The sequence below is a fragment of the Eucalyptus grandis genome, chromosome 7 (genome assembly GCF_016545825.1).
Source record: "Eucalyptus grandis isolate ANBG69807.140 chromosome 7, ASM1654582v1, whole genome shotgun sequence".
Classification (NCBI taxonomy): domain Eukaryota; kingdom Viridiplantae; phylum Streptophyta; class Magnoliopsida; order Myrtales; family Myrtaceae; genus Eucalyptus; species Eucalyptus grandis.
In genome coordinates, this window is record NC_052618.1 from 35,616,936 (window position 1) to 35,638,817 (window position 21,882).

The 21,882-nt window shown below is 35.4% G+C and overlaps 1 protein-coding gene across 1 annotated transcript; it reads right to left on the reverse strand.

Moving 5' to 3' along the window:
- Window positions 1–308: 308 nt before the first annotated feature.
- On the reverse strand, window positions 309–6,981 carry LOC104453369 (coatomer subunit alpha-1-like). The gene is made up of 4 exons (XM_039316458.1): window positions 6,720–6,981; window positions 6,169–6,435; window positions 4,272–4,766; window positions 309–3,896 (listed from the first exon to the last, which is right to left on the reverse strand). Exons 2-4 carry the CDS (start codon window positions 6,374–6,376, stop codon window positions 937–939), a joined length of 3,663 nt encoding a protein of 1,220 aa, XP_039172392.1. The 5' UTR covers window positions 6,377–6,435; window positions 6,720–6,981; the 3' UTR covers window positions 309–936.
- Window positions 6,982–21,882: the final 14,901 nt, after the last annotated feature.

The following is a 21,882-nucleotide window of genomic DNA, read 5'->3' on the forward strand; positions in this document are numbered from 1 at the left end:
AAGGACTACAATCGTGTCTAAAAAATTTTATTTCATAAATCAAGCGACAATCAATGTGGCACAGCTAATTATTTTCTTATTTGTGCAGCGCAGCACAACACCAAAGACAGATCTTTTTGGGCGTTCACTCATGGTAAAGTTGCAGCATTTTGGAACTAAAGCCTCGCATTGATCAACCAAATCCAATCCCTCTTTGTAAGACAAACGAAAAGCCAGGACAAAGGTTCTCTATTCAATCACTTGCGAGGTTCAGACGACCTTCTGAACTCGGAAAATACATGACGATAAACATATGGTGCATCATAAAGAAAAATCCAACCGGTCCATTGTAATAGTCAGCAATTTGTACACAAAATTGACAGAACACCTCTAACCAAAACCAACACAACAAAAAATGCATATTCATCTTCATTCATTAATCCCACTAAAACCAGACGCTCCAAATCAAGAAAGCAAATCTGAGGTGATTTGCTCAGGGAAGAATGAATTGAAAAAACTAAACAAGAGAACAACAAAACAGTACTTCAAAGGATAACCTACAAATGGTAAATCCACCAAACTCTTCAAACGCTGCTCCCAATCATCATCAAATCTTTTAGTAAATCTGCCAAGTGCATCTGCAGTCACTTGTATGAAAGTTGGCCAGCCTAGTATCACCATCAAAATCTGACAAAGGCCTCTCTACACATTCATATCTATCAACATCTACCCATTACAAAATTCTGAATTCAATTATTACACTGGAAATCTTAACAGTAAAGGAGAATCCAAAATCCAATGATGATGAAGAAAAGAAGACAACACAACCAATTCACTATTAGCTGACAGTTGACATTTCTCACCTCTTAACTGCTGCACATGTAAACAAAACTAACAGCTGCAACTCTAATGCATGAGAAAAAGGTTGGAAAATTCTTCTTGCTTCAGCAGGAGAGATCATCGCACCTGAGATGGGGAACACAGTAATCCTGAAGCATCTGCCCCAACCACAGCAAGATCACACACAGTACAAAGCTGTCCCTCCAGGCTTGGCACGAACCGGGAGCTGCAGTATGGACAAGAGACATCCTTCTGCCCTCGGTATATAGGCACGTATGTTGCCCCACAGACCACAAATGGGTTTCTGAAATCATAATTCAGCTCAGAAGCATCTACCATATTCCTCTCAGCAGCCTGCAGAACTTGCCTTGCCATCTTTGCTTGGTTTTCAACGATGGGATTGGTCTCCAGAAGCCGCCGAGCAAAGTTACCTGCAGTAGCAAGGTTTTTTGCCTTGTAGCAAACATTCATCGCATTCTGTAAGGCGAGCCGCAAGTGAGGCATTTGAAGATTGCAGTGAGTGAAGTAGGCCGCGAGTTCCTGCTGGCGAACTGGATTGTCCTTAATTTCTCTCCTCTTAAGCTCTATTTTCATACCCAAGACATATTCTTTAACAATGATGATCAGCTCCTTGACTTCATCAACTTCCCTTCTTGATTCAACCACAATAAGCGGAATCGTGTGGAGAATACACAGGAAAAGCCGAAGAGCCTCAGTAAATTTCCCGGCTGTAGTGGCACGATAACCAGCCTTGAGCTTTTCTTCCAAATGAGAGAAGTTAAACACAAGTGCTGGTGGACTTCGGACATTTGGGCTAGCAGACTCATTCCAACCACGCTCGACAGCCAGAGATACCACTGGAGCAGAAGGAAATGCACTTAGATAGGTGTGGCTACCAGTGTGGAGATCAAGGAACATTGACCGCAAAGGAGTAAAATTCTGTATTCCAAGTTGCCTACTCAACAACCTCATTGCAGTATCAAAATTACCAGCAGCCACATGTTCAGCAGCAAGAGATGATCTTTGTGTCCATATTTGACTTACAGGCATGCCAGGAGTTGGGGCCACAAAAACCAGGGAGCGACCATTGACAGAAACCCTTGGAGTTTCTGCCTCAGGAGGGAGCTCCAAATCTTCGAGATCCCAACCTCCCTCCTCGTTTTCCTCACCAACCTCACCAACTTCACCATCCTCCATAATAGATGTCACATCACCATTTGCTAAATCATTTGCATCAACCATATCAAGTTCCTCTCCCCAATCACCTTCAGCCTCCTCTTCTTCTTCGTCTGCAGCACCTCTGCCAACATTATCCAGCCCACCTTCAAATATGCCTTTCATGACTCTCAAAAGAGGCCAATCAGCACCACACATAACAGGTATTGGGGGCATCAGAAGGGAAGGTTGCTTCCCCTCTGGCAAAGATGGAACAGAATCTCCCAATTCAGCTTTCAATCTTTCAGCAACATCCTGCAGCCCATGAGCAGAAGCAGTAATATAGGCAAGAGGCAAGTGCCTGGCATTCTCTAATATCTTAATACGCTCTCGAACATCACCTAAATACAGAGCGTTATGAAATTGCCCCATGACATCACTCTTCACTTCAGCAATTTTCAACATTTTGGTCAGTTTGTCCATATTTCCAGTTATGAGATAAAGAAAAGAGAGCCTCTCAAAGTTCTTTGTTCTCTGATATGCGTACTCAACAATTCCCACATTGCCTTGACGAAGGGCCTCAACCCCCAATCTATACCAATGGTCCTTCTCATCAATTTCCTTAGCTGATGCAACTGCAATTTGAATGTTGCCACTCTCTAGAGCCAAATTGAACCGTGTTCTCTCATCCTTAACAAAATGAAGAGCGACTTCAGGAAAGCCCTTTTGCTGCAGATATGCAATCATAGCCTGTCCACAAAGCTGAGAGTTCCTTATCATGCTCATAACATGATTATATCTCTTCTTCAGGAGTGATAACTTGAACATATACTCTGTGGAATCAATAACTATAGCTCTATTCTTTCCATCACGATCCAAACAAAAGATGGTATTCCCTGCAACCTTCGTTATGTAGATAGGGACATCAAGAGTTCTAATTATTCCACTATCACCATTAGGGAGGCAGTACTTAATGTGGTTCAGCGTAGTGTAGATAAATACTCCATTGTCGTCCCAGGCTCCACTCTTTACACGAATGGTCTCATGGAGAGTACATTGGTGGAGAAGCTTCTTGCCAGCAATAACAATTGCATGTTTGCTGAGCAAGGCAACACTTTCCATGTCATTTGACCAGACCACATATTTGATAAAAGGGGTCTGCAGATCACCAAGTACCAACCTCTGCTGGAGATCAAATATAAAAACTCTGTCTTCTGATCTACACAGTAAGTTACCAGTTCCAGCATAAAAGATTGCATCTGCAAGAAAAGGAAGCCCGCTCTTCTTAACAGTCTCATTTTTTAGATTCTTGACCAATACTTGATTACTACTTTTGTCAAGCACTGCAAACCTATTCCGAGCCACAAAAACAGCAGATCCTCCAGCACCTCTCTTTGCCTCTTGAACACCATCACCCCTACTGGTAGTGTCTTTTGCAATGACATAGAGTTCATAAGATCCTCCATCAACATCAGAGCAAATAAGAACAGCATTTTCTGTAGGACTATAAGAGAGCGTCTTTGGACATTGATTGAGGCCAGTAGATCCAGGGCGTCGAATAGGAATAACCTGTGTGTCCCGTTGACTAGAAAACTCATAACAGCGTAAGAAACGTTCTCTGGTGTAAAAGATAATATCACTGCTCACAGCAAAGGCAGGTCGCTCTCTCTCCAACTTGAACACTATCATGCCACTGTCATGACCAGCTGCCAAAAGATTCATTTCGGGATGAGAAGCAAGTATCCAGAAACGGTCATGCTCACGTCGAAAAGTTTGTATTCCAGTTCGCTTTGTTGCATCCCAAACGCGGATACTTTTGTCTTCTGAATTGGATACAATTATGTCTTGCTTTGCATGGAAAATAACACAAGACACATTATTCATGTGCCCTCTAAGAGTGTCCACTTCCCAAGCCTTGGTATCTGCAGTCAAACATGTCTACCACTTCAGTGAAAACATCGACACTTTTTTGACTTATAAATTATGGAAGATCAAGATGCTTCTAACAAATTGTAAGCAACGAAAGTAATGGCACAGTCACAATTAGGTGCACTGTGGATTATTAGCTTATGGCTTTTATTTTAACTCCTAAAGTGTGAAGCCAAAGTTCATTATATGTTTGTGAACCTCAATTTTTAAACATCTACTATTAACATTCAAGCTTTACATCTAATCAAAGTTTTACATAAATTTTCCATTTTTTATTGGGGAGGCAGAAAAGGAACCAAACCAAGCACCTCATTCATACTACTTTACAAGGAACTTCAAAAAGAAACCAATGTCTTAGGACCAAATACCATTCATGCGCCATAACTTTAATTGGCGATCATCTGCTCCAGAGACAATCAGGGGAAGGGTAGGATGAAATGCTGCCCAATTGACTCCTCGGTCATGGCCTTCCAAGACATACTTGACAACAGCATCCACACCACCAAATAAGTCTGTATTCATCTGACTCAACCGCAGTAAGTCATCACCAGGGGAAGCTGTCTTCTTTTTTAAGGCAGTGATATCCCATACACGAATAGTCTGATCAAGGGAAGCTGAGACGACAAGGTCTTCTTTTGGGTGGAATGAAGCACACATGACATAATGATTGTGACCTGTCAAGACAGATATGCAAGTGCGAGACTGCCAGTTCCATATGCGAATAGTCTGATCATCACTGGCACTCACTATCCATGGATGCTCATGATGGAACTGCACAGTACGGATGTAATCAAGATGTCCTAAAAGGGTAAAAAGACACCTACACGTCTTATAGTTCCAAACTTTAATCTTGTAGTCATCTCCTGCAATGGCAAGAAATTTATATTACAGTCATTACAGTACACACATCGTAGTTATCCAAAGAAAAAGTGATATACAACACAGTAATTATCACATTTTCAAAAGAGTCCATTCCAACGTAGTTAAGGATGAAAAATGCATCTAAGGGCCTGAGACCCTAGAATATCACAGAAGCACAAAAAGAAAGGTGGGTAGGCGTCGGGGGCAATACAAAACCTCACCTCAAACTAACACTATACCAAACAAAAGAGTAAATCGCCAGGGAGTAAGAGCACTAGTGTTAAGGACCAGAATAGTGAGAAACTACAGAAGCGGCTTGCTCTAAAAGAACAAAACATGCTTTGGCCCAAAATTTCAAATTTCAACCCTCCATTATGGCTGAAAAAATGAATGGACGATAGGGTATTTTTGAGATATAAAACATTTTTGGATTCCTGAAATGCTGAAGGGACCAAGGGAGGGCTTTATCTTTTGCCTCAATCGCTTCAGTGCAAAAAGTGTGTGCCTTGCTAAATGAAGTTTGCCCTGGCTGGCAAGAAGCTAGGCAAGTCATCCCCTTGCCCCTCAGAACACCTGGGCCACAATAATATAGCATCTTGGACTACACTGATCAAGTCTTCATTAAATGAAGAATCTACTCGGCAACATGTTAATAGAGGAAAAAGTCACATTCTATAGCCAATCTCCAATCTAAGATACACAAACATACTATATTGCAGACACCACGGTGAGAAAGTAATGCAAAATTTGGAGAGATCCATTATATTAGATTATAACAATCTCAAAGCATTGACAATTCAACTTTGGACCAAGACTTCCAAGAGGATTGATCACTCTTGAAAAATGGGAAAAACACAAACACAAGAACACATTTGCCCAACATGTAGTATTTCATGGCACTTGATTGGGACATGACATGATTATCACAAATTGTATGGAAGTGTCAGATTTAAATTCCGAAGGATCCAGGAAGGGAATATCAAATCCAGATGGAAAATTGATGATTTCATTGCATCTTTTAAAGTCAATCTGATGAGAAAGCAGCAATGACAAGTTAAATCCATAATCGGCAATTACATGATTCGAAATTAGAGAGAAAGAGTCTCCCATCCTCCAAAGAGATAGAAGTAACAGACATGATCCCTGGGTACCAGATACCATTAAGTGAAAATTCTCTCTCCCATCTGTCCATGCATATATCTCATATCCCCACACAACGATTACAAGGAACTGGAGATCAAACCTACTATGAGACAAAAAGAGAAATGAAACAGCATTTAACTTGCTTGGCGGGGTGATTATCTTTCAGATGAACATGTAACTGCAAAAAGGCAGCTAATACGGAAGATGCATTAAATTTCATGAAAGTAGGGTCCATTATCATATAAAGGTATAAATCAATACCTCCGGACACGAAAAGAGGTTGTGACTTGTGGAAATGCACGCCACGAACAGGGCCGTCATGCTCATCGAAACGATCAATCAGAGTCCCCATGCGGTAATCCCATAGCTGGATCACGCCACTGTGGAGGGACGCAAGTATCCATGGTCTCTTACTATGGAAACTGAGTCCCTTAACCCGATTACTCTTTGTCTCAAACTTCGTCAACATCCTCGCCAATCACTGAAACCTCCACCGCTACAGCACCGCCAGTCACGCCAAAAAAACCACTGCCCAGTCACAACATAACAGAAAACGCTAAGCACGAACCAGATCAAATCAAACGCAACCTAAATTGACGCAAGCCCTTGCTCAAACCTCGCTCACGTTTCTTCAGCTAACCGGACAGAACGCACGAACAACACACAATCTCGACAAAAAGAAATTTTACGGGGGACACAATGAGTAGATGCAGAATCACGCGAAGCCTAATGAGCAGAATTCAAAGAGATCTAGGCCCCCAAGGCAGCATTGGATTAGGTAACGAGATTCACACGCTCGCGATGAAATTTACCTCAGGTCTCAGTAAACGTACAAACGAAGATCGAGCAAAATCCAAATCGGCACAATCACTAGATAATTGTATGCGCGGGCGGGCGGGCGGGCGTGCACTCGGAGAGACAAATTGATACAGAAGAAGGAGAAGACGAAGAAGAAGATGATGATGAAAAGAAGGTAGAGATAGCTGGCGAAGCTGTGAGCCCCTGCGAGCGAGGGCGAGAAAGAGAGAGAGCTGTCCTCGCTTTAGATCTGGTCTTGTGCGTCAGTATCACAGAGAGCGCAGAGAGAGAAGAGAGGATAAGGAGGGAATTTTCCAACTTATGGAGGGTAAAATGGAGAATTCGTAGTGTTGGTCGCATTTTCAGCATCGATCCGTTTGAGAAGTCCCTACATCGCTAAAAAATAATAAACATTCATTATTATGTTACGAACTACATAAATTAATGAAATAAATGAATGAATATTCATTTTATTCATCTTATTTAATATATCTATTATGGTACATTTATATCATATTCTAAGTGCATCTTCTTCCTACCCAATATATGTATCATTCAATACATTGACATAACCATTGTGGGGGTTCGCCTGGCCACTCTTCCAACACTGGAAGGGGAGGTGAGGGTTGAAATCCCCACCTTCGGGAGGATAGGGAGTAGGGACGCGTAAGTTTGAGAGTGGGTTGCGACTCCCACGCCCGTAAGTAGAGCGGGGCGTAAGTCCGCAGTGAGTGTAAAGTAGGAATAGAGTAGGAGATCGACCAAAAAAAAAAAAATACATTGACATTAATGATAAATACATCCTTGTTTTTTTATAAATAAGAATTTAGTTTTTGTCATAATAGTGATATAGTGAAGAAAAGGAAAATAAATAGTGAAAATTAAATTTTCTCCTCTAACTTTTTTTACATTCCTTGGTGTCTGGTTTTCTCTACTATCTTTAGTGTTTATCTACTTAATCTACTTAATCTCTCTCTATTCTATCTATTATATGTTTGCAACACAACATTTTACAACATGTTATCAGCACAAAAATCTACTAACCGAATAAATAATTTTTGCAAGGTAAGTGTTCTCTCTTATTTCATTAACCAACTTATATTTCATCTTCTCCTATCAATTCTTTATTTTTCTTTTTCTTGGCTTGAAATCAATTTCAGTTCTAAAAGTATCATTCTACTTCTAAAGCAGCAGTGGATATTTGGAAATCATTCTAATTAATTTAAGGATTTATTTTTGCAAGAATTATGGCAAATATTAAAAAGCTCAAATTCTACATCCTAAAAGTGAGTGGAAATAATTATCTATCATAATACCTTGACATGGAAATGCACCTCCAAGGACAAGGTATTGCTAATGCAATTACAAAAGACGGAACCTCAAATGCAAAGGATAAAGCAAATGCACTAACTTTTATTCATGGTCATTTGCATAAGAGCTTACAGACTCAATATTTATTCGTTTGAAACCCTCAACCCTATGGAAGAGGATGAATAATAAATATAATCATACCAAGACTATTATCCTCCCCTAAGCACAATATGACTAGCAAAATTTTAGACTGCAAAATTTTAAATAAGTGTCTAACTATAACTTCGCTTCATTTGATATTATTTCTCGGCTTGAGTTATGCGGTATCAAGCTCACTTATGCGAAACTATTAGAGAAAACTTTCTTCATCTTCCATGCTTCGAATATTGTATTGCAACAATAATATCGACAGCGCCAATTTGGCACACAATATGTGCTCCTCATTGTTGAGCAAATTAATAAATTGCTACTAAAAAATCATGATCTTAAACCTGCTAGTTCAAAAGCATTGCCCGAAGCACATGCTAACTCTTAAAAAAATACTGCTCATTTTAAGGGATATAGACACAAGCAAGAATATAATTCTAGAAGTGATGTCAGGAAATTTGACCATCCTAAGAAATCTAACTTTGGCCCTAATTATGACAAAGAAAATAAGTCAAAGAATGTGACTAATGAAAGTATTTGTCATCAGTGTAACATGATTAGGCACTAGTCACGTACTTGTCATACTCTAAAACACTTTGTTGATCTATACTGAGTATTTTTAAAAAACATGAGCAAGCGTGGTGGTGAATCTCATGCCATTGAAATTAATTTTATTGCCATAACTACAATATCTCTGTTGGTGGGACCTCTTTTGTTCCTGAAGTAGCAAATGCATCCATGAATGTCTCTGATTTCTTTGAAGACCTTTGATTACTTTGATGAGACACCAAACTGGTGGATAACAACTTGGATTTCAAATTTTATGATTCTAATAATTTCTTTTCTAGTTGCTTTCCTTTAAATATATTACATGTTATTGTTCTCTAATATGGTTATGTAATGAAATGCTTATGAACCTTATATAATATTTATTATTTCAAAATTCTATTTGACCCTATAACTAATATGCAAATTTTATGATACTTGACACTTGAAGTTATTAATACAAATTCAAATGGAAAATACCGAGAAAAAATAAGATGATTGTTTGCTTGATAGTACACATATCATATTTCGTAGTAGACATTTTTTTCTCGAGTATAACATTGTGTAAGGCACATATCCATACAATATGAGGTCCTATTCCGATTATTGATGGTTTTGGAAATATCACAATTGTTTTGTCAAATGGCACCATCCTGCATATTGAGGATGTGTTTTTAAGCAGTAGATTAAAAAGGAATCTGTTCAACTTCAAATATGTACGTCGTAACGGGTACCACATTGAGGTTATTTATGAGCAAGATAAAGAATATATTGGCATTACTTCTTATAAGATGAGCCTAAAGACCATCCATGAAAAGCTAGAAACTTATTCCATGGGTTTGTATTGTGTCCTGCAGTTGAAACCTAGGCCACCATATCTTGGAGATTGGTAAATCTAATCAGTTTGGACTGTAGTATGATCACTTTGGTCACCCTAGCGCTTCAATGATGCGTAGAATAATTCAGAATATAAAAAGACACCCTTTAAAGGATACAAAAGTATTGTTGTCCAAAGCTTATAATTGTGAAGTTTGTTCACAAAGAAAACTCATTACCAAACCTTCTATAACAAAGATTAATCTTGAATTTCATTTATTTCTGCCAAGAATTCAGAGTGATATTTGTAAACCAAAATAACCACCAAGTGGACCATTTTAATATTTTACGATACTAATGAATGCATCCTATAGATGGTCTCGTGTTGGCCTATTATCTATGCGCAATGTCACATTTTCACGTTTACTTGTGCATATTATAAAGCTTTGGGCACAATTCCCTGATTATCCTATTAAAAACATAATGATGGATAATATTATTGAATTTACATCAAAGAGTTTTGATACTTATTGTGCTTCATTCGGAATCGAGGTTGAGCACTTGGTCACATATGTTCATACTCAAAATGGATTGACAGAGTTCTTGATTAAATATATCCAAATCATTGTTCACACTCTATTATTGAGAACAAATCTCAATGATACATATGGGGTCATGCAATTTTGCATGTAGCAGTCATAATAAGATTGTGCCCCACTGCTAGTCTTCACAATCTCTCCTTCAAATGGTTCTTGATTATGAACCAAATATTTCATATTTATGCACATTTGGTTGTGTAGTATAAGTGCTTGTAGCATCGCCAAAAAGAACAAAAATTGATCCCCAATGTTGTTTGAGCATTTATGTTAGGTTTAATTCACCATCAATCATTAGATTCTTGGAATCAACTACTAGTAATCTTTTTACTACTAGATTCACAGATTGTCATTTCGATAAGACTATGTTTCCATCAATTAGGACACCGATAACTTCCATGATTACAAAGCAAAAACTAGTTAAGGTTTTCTCCTAGAATGAAAAAGATTTATCTCAATTAAACTCAAGAACTCCTGAGCACGAAAACGAGATGTAGTGCATAATCCATTTATAGGCTATGGCCAATAAACTTCCTAACGCATTTAATTATGTTACTAAGATAACGAAATCTCATATTCCAGCTGCAAATGTTCCAGTTAGGATAGTTGTTCTTGAAAGACAAGCTAAAATGGATCAAAATCCCCCACACTTGAAGCGTGGTAGACCAATAATATCAAAAGATATTGTTTCTCAAAAACGAAGGGGAAAGAACTAGGAATCCGCTCCATAAGAGCCTAGTGTTGTGTTTGCTCTCAAAGAGCTTATTGCCCTTGAAGAGGCGCAAACCCATGAAAAGAATACCAACCCTGGGAATATTAAGTTATTACATATTGCAATGAGATTTGGGATCGAAATGAAATCATCATTAATGATACTTTTGCATTCTCAGTTGATCATAAAATTATGGATGATGATTGTGAGCCGCAATCTATTATTGAATGCCGCCAAAGGCAAGATTGGTTTAAGTGGGAAGAAGCAATTAATGATAGATTACCTTCCCTAGCTCAAACGAGAGGTTTTTAGACTTGTAACTCAAATCTCCGATAATGTAAAGCTTGTTGGATATAAATGGATATTTGTCCGAAAACAAAATGAGAAAAATGAGGTTGTTAGGTATAAAGCTTAACTCGTTACCCAAGAATTCTCCTAGAGACCTAAGATTGATTATAATGAGACATATTCCCTTGTGATAAATATGATTACATTTCTTTTTCTCATTAGCCTAGTACTCTCTAAAAAGATTGGAAATATGTCTTTTGGACGTTGTGACGGCATATTTATATGGCTCATTAGACTCTCATATTTATATGAAAATTCCTGAGGGATTCAAAATGCCTAATGCATGCACTCCCTGCAACTTATTCTCAATAAAACTAGAAAGATCTTTGTATGGGTTAAAGCAATCCGATCGCATATGATATCAATGTCTAAGTGAATATCTAATTAAGAAAATGTACAAGAATGATCATATCTATCCATGCGTGTTTATTAAGAAATCAGAAATAGAATTTACTATTATAGCAGTTTATGTCAACGATATAAATTTAATTGGAACTCTAGAAAAGTTAGCTAAAATTGCTAAGTATTTAAAAAGAGAGTTTGAAGTTAAAATTTTGGGTAAAACCAAACTTTCTCTTGGTCTAGAGCTTGAGCATAAAGCAAATGGAATAATTGTCCATCAATCAGCATACATTGAAAGATTACTTATACGCTTCAATATAGACAAAACTCACCCATTGAGCATCCATATGGTTATAAAGTTTCTAGATCCCCAAAAGGATTAGTTTCGTCCAAGAGAATCTGATGAAGAGATACTTGGTCCTGAAGTACCATATCTTAATGCAATTAGGGTTTTGATATATTTGGCATAATGTACGAGACTAGATATCGCTTTTGTAGTAGATTTATTGACACGTTTTAGTTTTAAGTCAACTTGAAGACACTGGAATGGAATTAAACATATTTTTCGTTATCTCTAAGGAACCATAGATTTGAGATTATATTATTCCAATGATTCTACTACCTCTGGTTTAGTTGGATATGCTGATGCTGGATATAGATCTGATCCACATAAGGCTCGCTCTCAAATAAGTTATTTATTTTGTTATAACGGCACCACTATTTCTTAGCGTTCTACGAAGCAAACGCTAATAGCTATATCTTTTAATCACTATGTCATTATTAATTTATATAAAGCTGGAAGAGAGTGTGTTTGGTTAAAATCTGTTATAACACATATTCACAATTCCTATTGTTTAATACTGGCTACAAATTCTCCCAATATAATTTATGAAGATAATGTTGCTTGTGTTGCACAAGTTAGGAGATGATATATCAAAGGTGATAGGACTAAGCATATCTTGTCGAAATTTTTCTATATTCATGAACTCCAAGAAAGTTTTTTTTTTTTGTGACAGGAGAACCAGCTTGCACTGACTCCAAGAAAGTTGACAAATTGATTTTAAATAAATTCAATCCATAAAGAATCTTGCAGATCTTTTTACTAAATCATTGTCAACGTCAACTTTTGAGAAATTAGTATATGGCATTGGTATGCAACGAGTTCACAAGATGCAAGATTGACTAGCCCCAACAATGATTATATGACTCATTTGATTGGGAGATATTATGAACTATGCATTACCCTCTTTTTTCTTTATGTCCTATATTTTTCCATAGGCTTTTTTCGGCTTAAAGTTTTTAACGAGACAATTAATGCATCCATAAAATAGAGAGATAATAAAATTTATGCTTTATATTTTGTTTACCTTTTGTTTAGATTGTCTCATTGGGTTTTTTTTTTTTTCCGGCTTAAGGTTTAATGAGGCAGTATCATTCAATGTACATTCGTAATATAATGAATATAATAAACAGTCAAGGGGGAGTGTTATGAAATACATGAATGAATATTCATTATATTCATCTTATCTAATGTACCTATTATGGTATATCTATATCATACGTTCTAAGTAAATTTCCCTATTAAATGAAATACATTGACATTAATAATAAGTGTATCATTGTTTTCTTATAAATGTGAGCTTAGTTTTTGTCATAGTAGTGATATAGTGAAGAAAAGGAAAATAGATAGTAAAAATAAAATTTTCTCCTTTGACTTTTTTCTAACAATCTTTGATGTCTGACTTTTTCTACTATCTTTGGTGTTTATCTACTTTCTCTACTTAATCTCTCTCTATTCTCTCTATTCTCTCTATTATATATTTACAACACAATATTTTACAACATTTTACACCCTCAGTGAATGAAGTCCCGACCATTGTTGTATTGGGTTTTCCTAGGGCCTAAGATCTTTTTAGGCTCGTTTGATAATATTTATGTTCTCAAAAAGTAATTCTTTTTATTTTTATTTCTTAGACGAGTTTTGAGTAAAAGAACATATTTGGTATGATCTTAAAATTTCTTTTTTTCGAGCATTTGGTATAAACCCTCAAATTTTATGGGAAGTGGAATTTTTAGTTTTTAATAATTTCATGAGATTTTTCTATTTTTTTTTTGAATTTATTCTTTTTTTTCTTTTCTTTTTTTCCTCCTTTAGTTGGTCTTGTTTCAAAAATTATTCCCGAGAACAAAAAGGTAGATTTCTTTTACTTATTATTCTATTCCAAATTCATTCCTTAACCACTTTTCTATTATGAAAAATAGAAAAATTAACTAATGTTATCAAATGAATTTCTATTCTATTTATATTTCGAAGAACAAAAGAATAGAAAAATAGACAAATTGGAGTATTACCAAACATGGCCTTAGTATAATCATTGGCCAATAGCCTTTTGCTTTTTTTTTTTTACATTAATGCCATCAAAAACTCTAAAGTAGTAATATATGCCACATTTATCTTAAACTAATTTTTATATCATAAAAATTGTCGAACTAATACCTCATGCCACATTTACTCCAAACTAGTATATTTACATCACATTTATCCCAAACTAATTTTTGTGTCACAAAAAATCCCAAACTAATATATATGTGTTATATTTACTCTAAATTGGTGCATTTGTGCCATATTTACCAAAAAAAAAAAAATACCCCCCGAATTTACCATAATTTAGGCTAAATGTGGCATAAGTATATTAGGTTGGGGGTAAATGTAGTACAGGTATACAATTTGGGATTTTTTTATGACACAAAAATTAGTTTGAGGTGTTGGAAAAATCACCAATGTGGTGATTGTTGGAAAATCCCTTATGTTGTTTTGATAATGACAAACAATAAAAGGCTTATAATATTTGTATTGGTTGATTATGCTAATAATATGTGTATTCGTTGATTAGGGCTAGGTGAAATATACGAAAGATGAAATGTAGATGATCTCATAAATAACACTAGGGTATTATGATATGAGGAGTGCCCTATTGTATCGAACAATTGCTACTGATGTCTAAGGTAAACAAAATATTAGGGGTTAAAGATGTGTACAAGTTGGAAGGATCTTCAAATAAAATGAACATTTGGAAGGACCTTGAGTAGAACATAGAAGTTCATGATGGCTTGGAGTTGGAAAGATCAGGTGAACAATTAGATGGACCTGATAATGGTGAACAAGCCTGGAACAAAATGACGGCTTAGTAGAGTTGAAATTGCCATATATACTTTAAAGAAACAGAAAAAGAGATCGGCATAATCATTATCAGGTGTAGGAGATTGTTATTGAAGAGCAGATTATTGGGAAAGAACAACTACCTTATACATATGAGATGGAAGACTGTGTTGATGTGAGTTCAGCAAAGACTACATATAATGATGAGGATCTTGACCGGAGGACAACAAGTCAAAGAGGACGAGGTGTTCATAATGACTTGGAGGTATGTGTTGAAACCTACCCTCAAATGGGCCACCCATGGGGATAAATTTAGAAGTATATGTTCATTAGACAATCCGAATGGTACATACAAGTTAAGGTCTCATATGAACCCTCACTTGATAACACTACAAGAGGACCCTTGATCATAAAATCTCTCCCAAACCATACCTCGTGTAACACGGATTTGCAATTTATATTTGAATCGATCATAAAAATTCTATATAGTGAGTCACTACTAGTCTAATAAGGTCAATTAGAAATCATGTGAGGTGTTCGAGAATACCTCACTTTCTAGCAACTAGAGATTAAATATTGGGGACTTGATCACACTAGTCATCTAACTAACACCCTTTAGATACCTAAACTTTACTATTTGCTAGCCACAATGCTAGGGTAGTCTTTTGCCGAGCAATGATCCTAAAATTCATCCTAACCATTTCAAAAGGGGAAAAAAGAAGAAGCAATGTATTAAAAGAGCATAGTCAAGTAAAATTGAATTGAAAAGTACACTAATAGTGACCTAGTATTGTCTCTACAAATGGTGAAGAAAACCCCAAGTGCCAAGAGCGACCTAGTATTGTCTCTACAAAGGGTGAAGAAAACCCCAAATGTCCAAACTTAGCACAGGTGGGCACATAAGTGCCAAAACTTCCAAAATGTATATTTTAGTGCCAAAATTGGAGAAAAAAGAATAGTTATGTGTTAACGACATTAATTTCCAGTCAAATAGATGCTATGGCTTTTTTCGGCGAAAATTTTGAAAGATATTTTGTGGAATTTATTTAAAAAATAATTATCCACATGGTGCTACAACTAGATAAGCCCAAAACGATGTCGTTTTGATCTAAATTTTATTTTTAAAATAAATATTAATTTATTATAAAAAAAAAAAAAAAGCAAATTAGCAAGGGCTCCATGATCCTCACCTTCGCCATTGCCACCATCACTACAAAGGATTGGCAACAATGGGGCAAGGGTTGGCCGAGGTTGATGAGTCCTAGCTAGTAGCTAGTGACCTTAGCCAACCATAGGCGAGAGCCTATAAGCCCTTGCCCAGATTTGGGTCGAGGGGTCACTAACCTCCCTAGATCGAGCAAGGGGTTGTAGCCCTTGCCTAGATGGACCAAGGGTCACCACTAACAGTGGGGGGGAGGAGGAGTTTGGGCGGTGACCTCACCCCAGCCAACAATGGCCCTTAGCCCGATCTAGGGGATGACCATGACCACTTGCCCTAAATTTGGCAAAGGCATGCAGGCCCTCGTTTATGATCAACCAAGGTGGCCATTGGCTGGGGCTTAGTCGACCCTCGCCCCACCGTTGCCTTTTGACAATGGTGGGGCGACAACAAAGCCCTTACTAATTTGCTGCCTTTTTTTAAAACTTAATTTAATTAATATTTATATTAAAAAATTAAGTCTTGGTGCAAATTGACGTCATTTTGGGACAAGAATTGCTAAGTGGACATTTTGACAAGCCATGTAAACCAGTCTTATTAATAAAATAACGCCACATCTAATTTCCAACAAGGCTTGTTAGAGTTAGTACTTAACTGTCCAATTTTCAAGAAAAAAGTGGCACTTAAATATACATTTTGGAAGTTTTGACACTTATGTATCTACCCATGTCAAGTTTTGGCACTTGGAGTGTTTTTCTCCCTCTCTATAAAAAAAGAACATTAAAATATCCCTATGACAAAGCCCTAGAAGTTAATCAATTTTGAATTCAATTTTTATCAAAAGAAATTGAAAGTGCAAAAGTGAATTAACACTATTCTAAGCTTTTTATGCAAAAAAAAAAAAAAAACCAATGGTTGACTTTTGGGTCTTTTTCCATCAAAGTTTGATAAAAAAAAGTCAACTCATTTTTCAATATTAAAGAACAAATGACTTTTTGGATTTTATGCAAAGCTTTGATTCATTATATTTAAATTTTCATGTTAGGAATATAATTGTGATTTTATTTTGATAAATCTTTAAAGAGACTTGGTTTTTTGTTTCATCCAAAAGACTAATGATAAGAAATGGTTCAATGGTGACATGCACAACAAAAGTAAAAGTTCATAGACATGTTAACCGTGTCATCATTAGATTCTACTTCATAATTGATTCGATTGGCACGTACTTGCCACAAGGATGAGAAATATATATTATTTAGGTAGAAGTAAGATACAGTTACGTGCAAAACGCGTGGGTGATATCTACTGGATGTTGACCATCCATGGATGTAGAAGCAAAAGTCCAATGATTGATGAAGACATAAAGGAATGCTACTTGTTCAGTCGTTGAAATACAATGACGAACGGTTTGTGAGTCGCTTGCATGGACCTTGACGATAGCTTTCCATTAGAAACATTTTAAATATTACTCAAAGCATCAAGATAGTTCGCATTAAATACACACACTCTAGAAAAAGAGTAATTACTATTTGAAGACCCAATCGTGGAACGGCCATCGATAACTGCACAATCCTCAAAGCATGACCAGGATGATCATATGAAGTATAGGCAAAGTGGTCTTCGGGGATAAAGGAATGACAAAAACATTGGTAGCTGCTAGAAAAGATCCGTCGTCGATTAAATTTCAATGTATTTCTTTATCTTGGTGCATTGTCGTTGATTAAATTCCGACATTATATCTTATTATCCCGGTATATTATCGTCGATTAAATTTTGGCGTTATATCTTGCTGTCCTCTACCTGTGTCACTGATTAAATTTTAGCATAATTTGAGACTGGTCTTGTAACTTTTGGGTCATGTCATTGATTAAATTTGACTCAACTTAAGATTGTACGGCGTTATATGGATCAAAGAAGTTTAATTCCTCATTAATGAGATATCCTATGTCCGAAGTTGTATAGAACTCTTGTCCCCTTTAATAAAATCAAAGAATGACTTTCGAGGAAAGATATTTCATTACGAAAACAATTTCGGCGAAATAATTATTAATTTATAAATTTGTTGCTCGCCAATGGAAGAAAGAACTAGGTTTTCTTGAATATTTCTATTTTCGACAAAGATAAATTTTATAGAAGTACAATCCAGTAATAGAAAAGACAACATGGAGCCTTTTTAACATACATAGATACCCGCAATTAGCATGTGTGTGTGTGTGTGTGTGTGTGTGTGTGATATTCTTAATTATGGTAACTTGATGCTAACTAGAAATAGAAAAACTAAAAAGAGAAGGAAATTATATAAACTAAGCAACTACTTTAAATTGAAATTGAAGGATTGAGGGCGATGTTGTCTTTTTGATAAAAATGAGGTGATTTAGTCTTATAAGGAGTGGAAATAGTGGCATACTAAAAAATCTAATTCTAGTTCTAACTTTTTGTTTCTTTTTTCTGTTTCTACGTTAATTTTCTTTTATCTAAGGACATCAGATTTTCAAAATAATTTTTTGTAATACAGAATATGTATTTCAAATAACATATTCCTTTTATATTCCAATAATGGAAAAAAAAATCAGTGCACAAACAGCTATCCATAGCTTACCAAATTTTTAATTTGACATTTTGTTTTCGAAGTGATGAAATACTTTATGAAGTTTTTTATTTGTTACACAAGATATCATATTTTGGAAGCACCAGAAAATGCAATTATAGTTTTCAAATCAAATTAATCGCATTAGTAAAATTTTGAACGCAGCACTTTTTTCTTTCGCCATCTTCCACGTATTAATTATATCTAATATTAGGAAAAGCTAATTTGTTTTCTGTAATGAAATTTTTTTCTGTTGGTGCAATAAAAGGAGAGCTCTTGGACCTAAACTGCTTTGTCAAAGGACTCTTGTGGATTTCTGCTTCCCTCCGATGTTAAACAAGTAGAGTGTATAGCTTGTAATAGGGCTTGATAAATAAACTGTACTAATGAGGGAGACCGGATGTGTGGGCACCGGCACGTTAAAATAAGGAATGTAGTTTAGCAACTCACCACATTAGTGGACAGGTGCAAATGATCCCATGTTAGTTGGCTACAACCCCTATCTTGGTGAGGTTATCCTATAACCAGACTCTAGGATCCAAGGCAATATGTACATAATTTTGCTATAAGAAGAGAGCTCCGTATGTACATGATTTTCTTCCTCATATATTATTTTGATAATTTTGATAATGCACATATAAATAGGGAAAAGTAAATTTTATTCAAATAATATGAAACATAACTATCTTTTTTACTTTCCTATTTTCCTTTTTACGCACTAGCAACATGATGATAATAATCCATAGTACGCTCTCTTGCTTTTTCCGTAGAAATTTATAAGACCTCGTATGTAAATGTTATTTGTTGCGATTAAACTTTTTGTATTGACATAGAGATACTGTATTGACATTTGACTGCGGTACTAAACTCTTTTAAAACCTTTGAAAATGGAGATACTTACTTTTGGCGCATCATTCACTTGAAATATTAAAAATAATATTAGCAAACCAACTGTATAAACTTCATTGTTTCACGAAAAATAACTTTCCCAAAAATATTTTCCATATTTTTCAGTGTTTGCTTCACAGAAAATAAATTAGTTGAGAAAAATATTTTCTGCCAATTAAGAAAACTCCTTCAAAAATAAGGAAAATATTTTTCACTTTTCCGAAAGGGGAAAACATTTTCCCACTACTCTTTCTTTCACCACTCATTTTAATTATTTTTATTTTTATTCTTTTTTAAATTCTAATTTTATTTCCTTTTCTTTTTTCTTCTTCTTTGGTGATCACCAGCCAAGGCGAAGACCGGTGATCGGCCATCGACGAGCTAGACCATCACCAAAGGATGGCTAAGCTTTGGCCTCATAGATTGTTGAGCATTGCCAAAAGGCGATGAGGCCTCCCAAATCACAACGCTCGAGCATCGTTAGAGGATGACGAGGCTTGACCCCTAGACCCCCTCTTGCCAAGCTTGCCGGCCGTCGCCATGGCTAGCGGCCGGCAAGAAGAAAGAAAAAGAAAGACGAAAAATAAAAGAAAAATAAAAATAATAGAAAAATTCTAATTTTTAAAAAGAAAATAGAAAATTGCATTTTTAAAAATAAAATAAAAATAACATAAAAATATATTTTAAAATGATCAAAATGAGTGCACAAAACAAAATTAAATTAGATACTAAATGGCTGAAAATATTTTTCACTTCATTTTTAGGTTTTAATCGAACATTAGAAAATAGTATTTTTTTCTTATAGAATGGCTTCCTAGAAAATATTTTCTAAAAATGCTATATTTTCTGAAAACGAATGGGATATTAATTAACAAATAGACAGATCATTACCTAGAATAGGAAAAACTATTTCTATGATACACTACACAGTTTGTGGATTTATAGCAGGCACATAGAAACAAATCAACTACGAATGCTGAATTAGCACGGACATTGTGCCCTTGTGTTCCCTTCAGGGCATGTGTCCATCTTTTTTTTTTGGCCAAATTGAAGGCAAGATTAATGGGATGATGCAAAATTGCAATTTTATGTTAGTAATAATATTTTATGCAACATAAATTGCGATTTTATAATTAAAAAAAAGCGATATAAATTGCAAAGTTTCTACGTGAAATTGTTGTGAAATACACTTTTTCATGGTTTTTAAAATGTTTTATATGAAATTATTTGAGATTTTTATTATTTTGGAAAATCTGGTTTTTAACATCCATGAAGAGAACCATGTGTAAAAAGAGGTGTTTATTCGCGAAATGCAAGGAATGGTGCAGGCCCAAAAAGGATTTATGTAGAAAGAGGTACGGGGTAGTAGTGTACTTTCCGGAAAAGCAATGAATATTGCATGGTGTGTGCACTAAAGAAAATTTGATAGAACTTACAATTTCATTGTGTGAAGAAAGAAGTATCTATTCGAGAAATGCTGAAAAATGTGGTCATTTTCCTAAAAAAAATTAAAATAATAAATGAACCATAAATTAAAGACGAACTTCATGTTCTTACTTTTAAATTTCGAAAGGTTTTAGAATTTTAAATTGAAATGCTAAAAGAGAGAAAATAATTTCCAACCAGAATTTTATGAAACAGATTTTGTTAAAATATGCATAGAAGCCACAACATAAATTTTAAGGTTAGTGCTTTTCCCTTAAGGGGTCAAGGGGGTCTAATACCCTAAAAAAATCCATATTGTGTCAAATCTCAATTTTGCCTTGAACCTTTCTTTGTCTTGTAAATAATCATAAACATTTCACTCGAGTCTCAAATTTGCCCATATAGGATCACTAAGGGCGATTTTAGAAGAAAGGTTTACAGGGGCAAATACGGGACTCAAGTAAAAGATGATAGTCTTTACAAGACAAAAAAAGAAAAATAGAAAGTTAAGGATAGATTGGGACTAGAGTTAAAGCTGGAGATTTTTTAGGATATCAGGTGTTTTTATAAGGGATATAGGGATTCTCATGGGGCTATTGCAAACTTAGGAGTTTATGCTCATTTGAGATTTTGTGAGAGTACTATCAACTATTTAAAATTTTTAAATTATTGGATAAATGCATAAATTAACATGTAAATATTTTAATAATGATTCCCAAACAAATGCTTATGAACATTAATTATGATAATGTAAAAAACATGCGCGACAGTCTTGCACCAGAATTTTTTTATAAAATATCCACCAAATTCTGGAATAACTTTTTATTTGAAGTTGACGTGATATTGAAATGGAAAGACAATAAACAATTTTAAGTGCAAAAGTAAAGTTTGCTAAATTATACGCATAGGTAAGAATGTTGAATCGAATAAGCTGAACACTTAATTACAATGTGAAGAGAATTAATGCAATTATTGTTTTATTACGACAATATGTTTGGTGTTTAAAAATTTCTTTAGAACATTTACGCCACTTTCTTCTCTCTTTTTTTCGTTCAAGCGGAAGTCTCTCTATCTTTTTGATTTCTTCTTTTTATTTTTAGTTGATCTTTCCATTTCGCATTTTAACTATGTTGAATGGTT

Excerpts from the sequence above, each read along its gene's own strand:
- LOC104453369 (XM_039316458.1), bottom strand. The coding sequence starts at position 6,376 with ATGTTGACGAAGTTTGAGACAAAGAGTAATCGGGTTAAGGGACTCAGT. Across the intron at positions 4,767-6,168 it reads ACCTCTTTTCGTGTCCGGAG|GAGATGACTACAAGATTAAA; the intron begins GTATTGATTTAT and ends TTGCCATTGCAG. Across the intron at positions 3,897-4,271 it reads AAAGTTATGGCGCATGAATG|ATACCAAGGCTTGGGAAGTG; the intron begins GTATTTGGTCCT and ends GTTTGACTGCAG.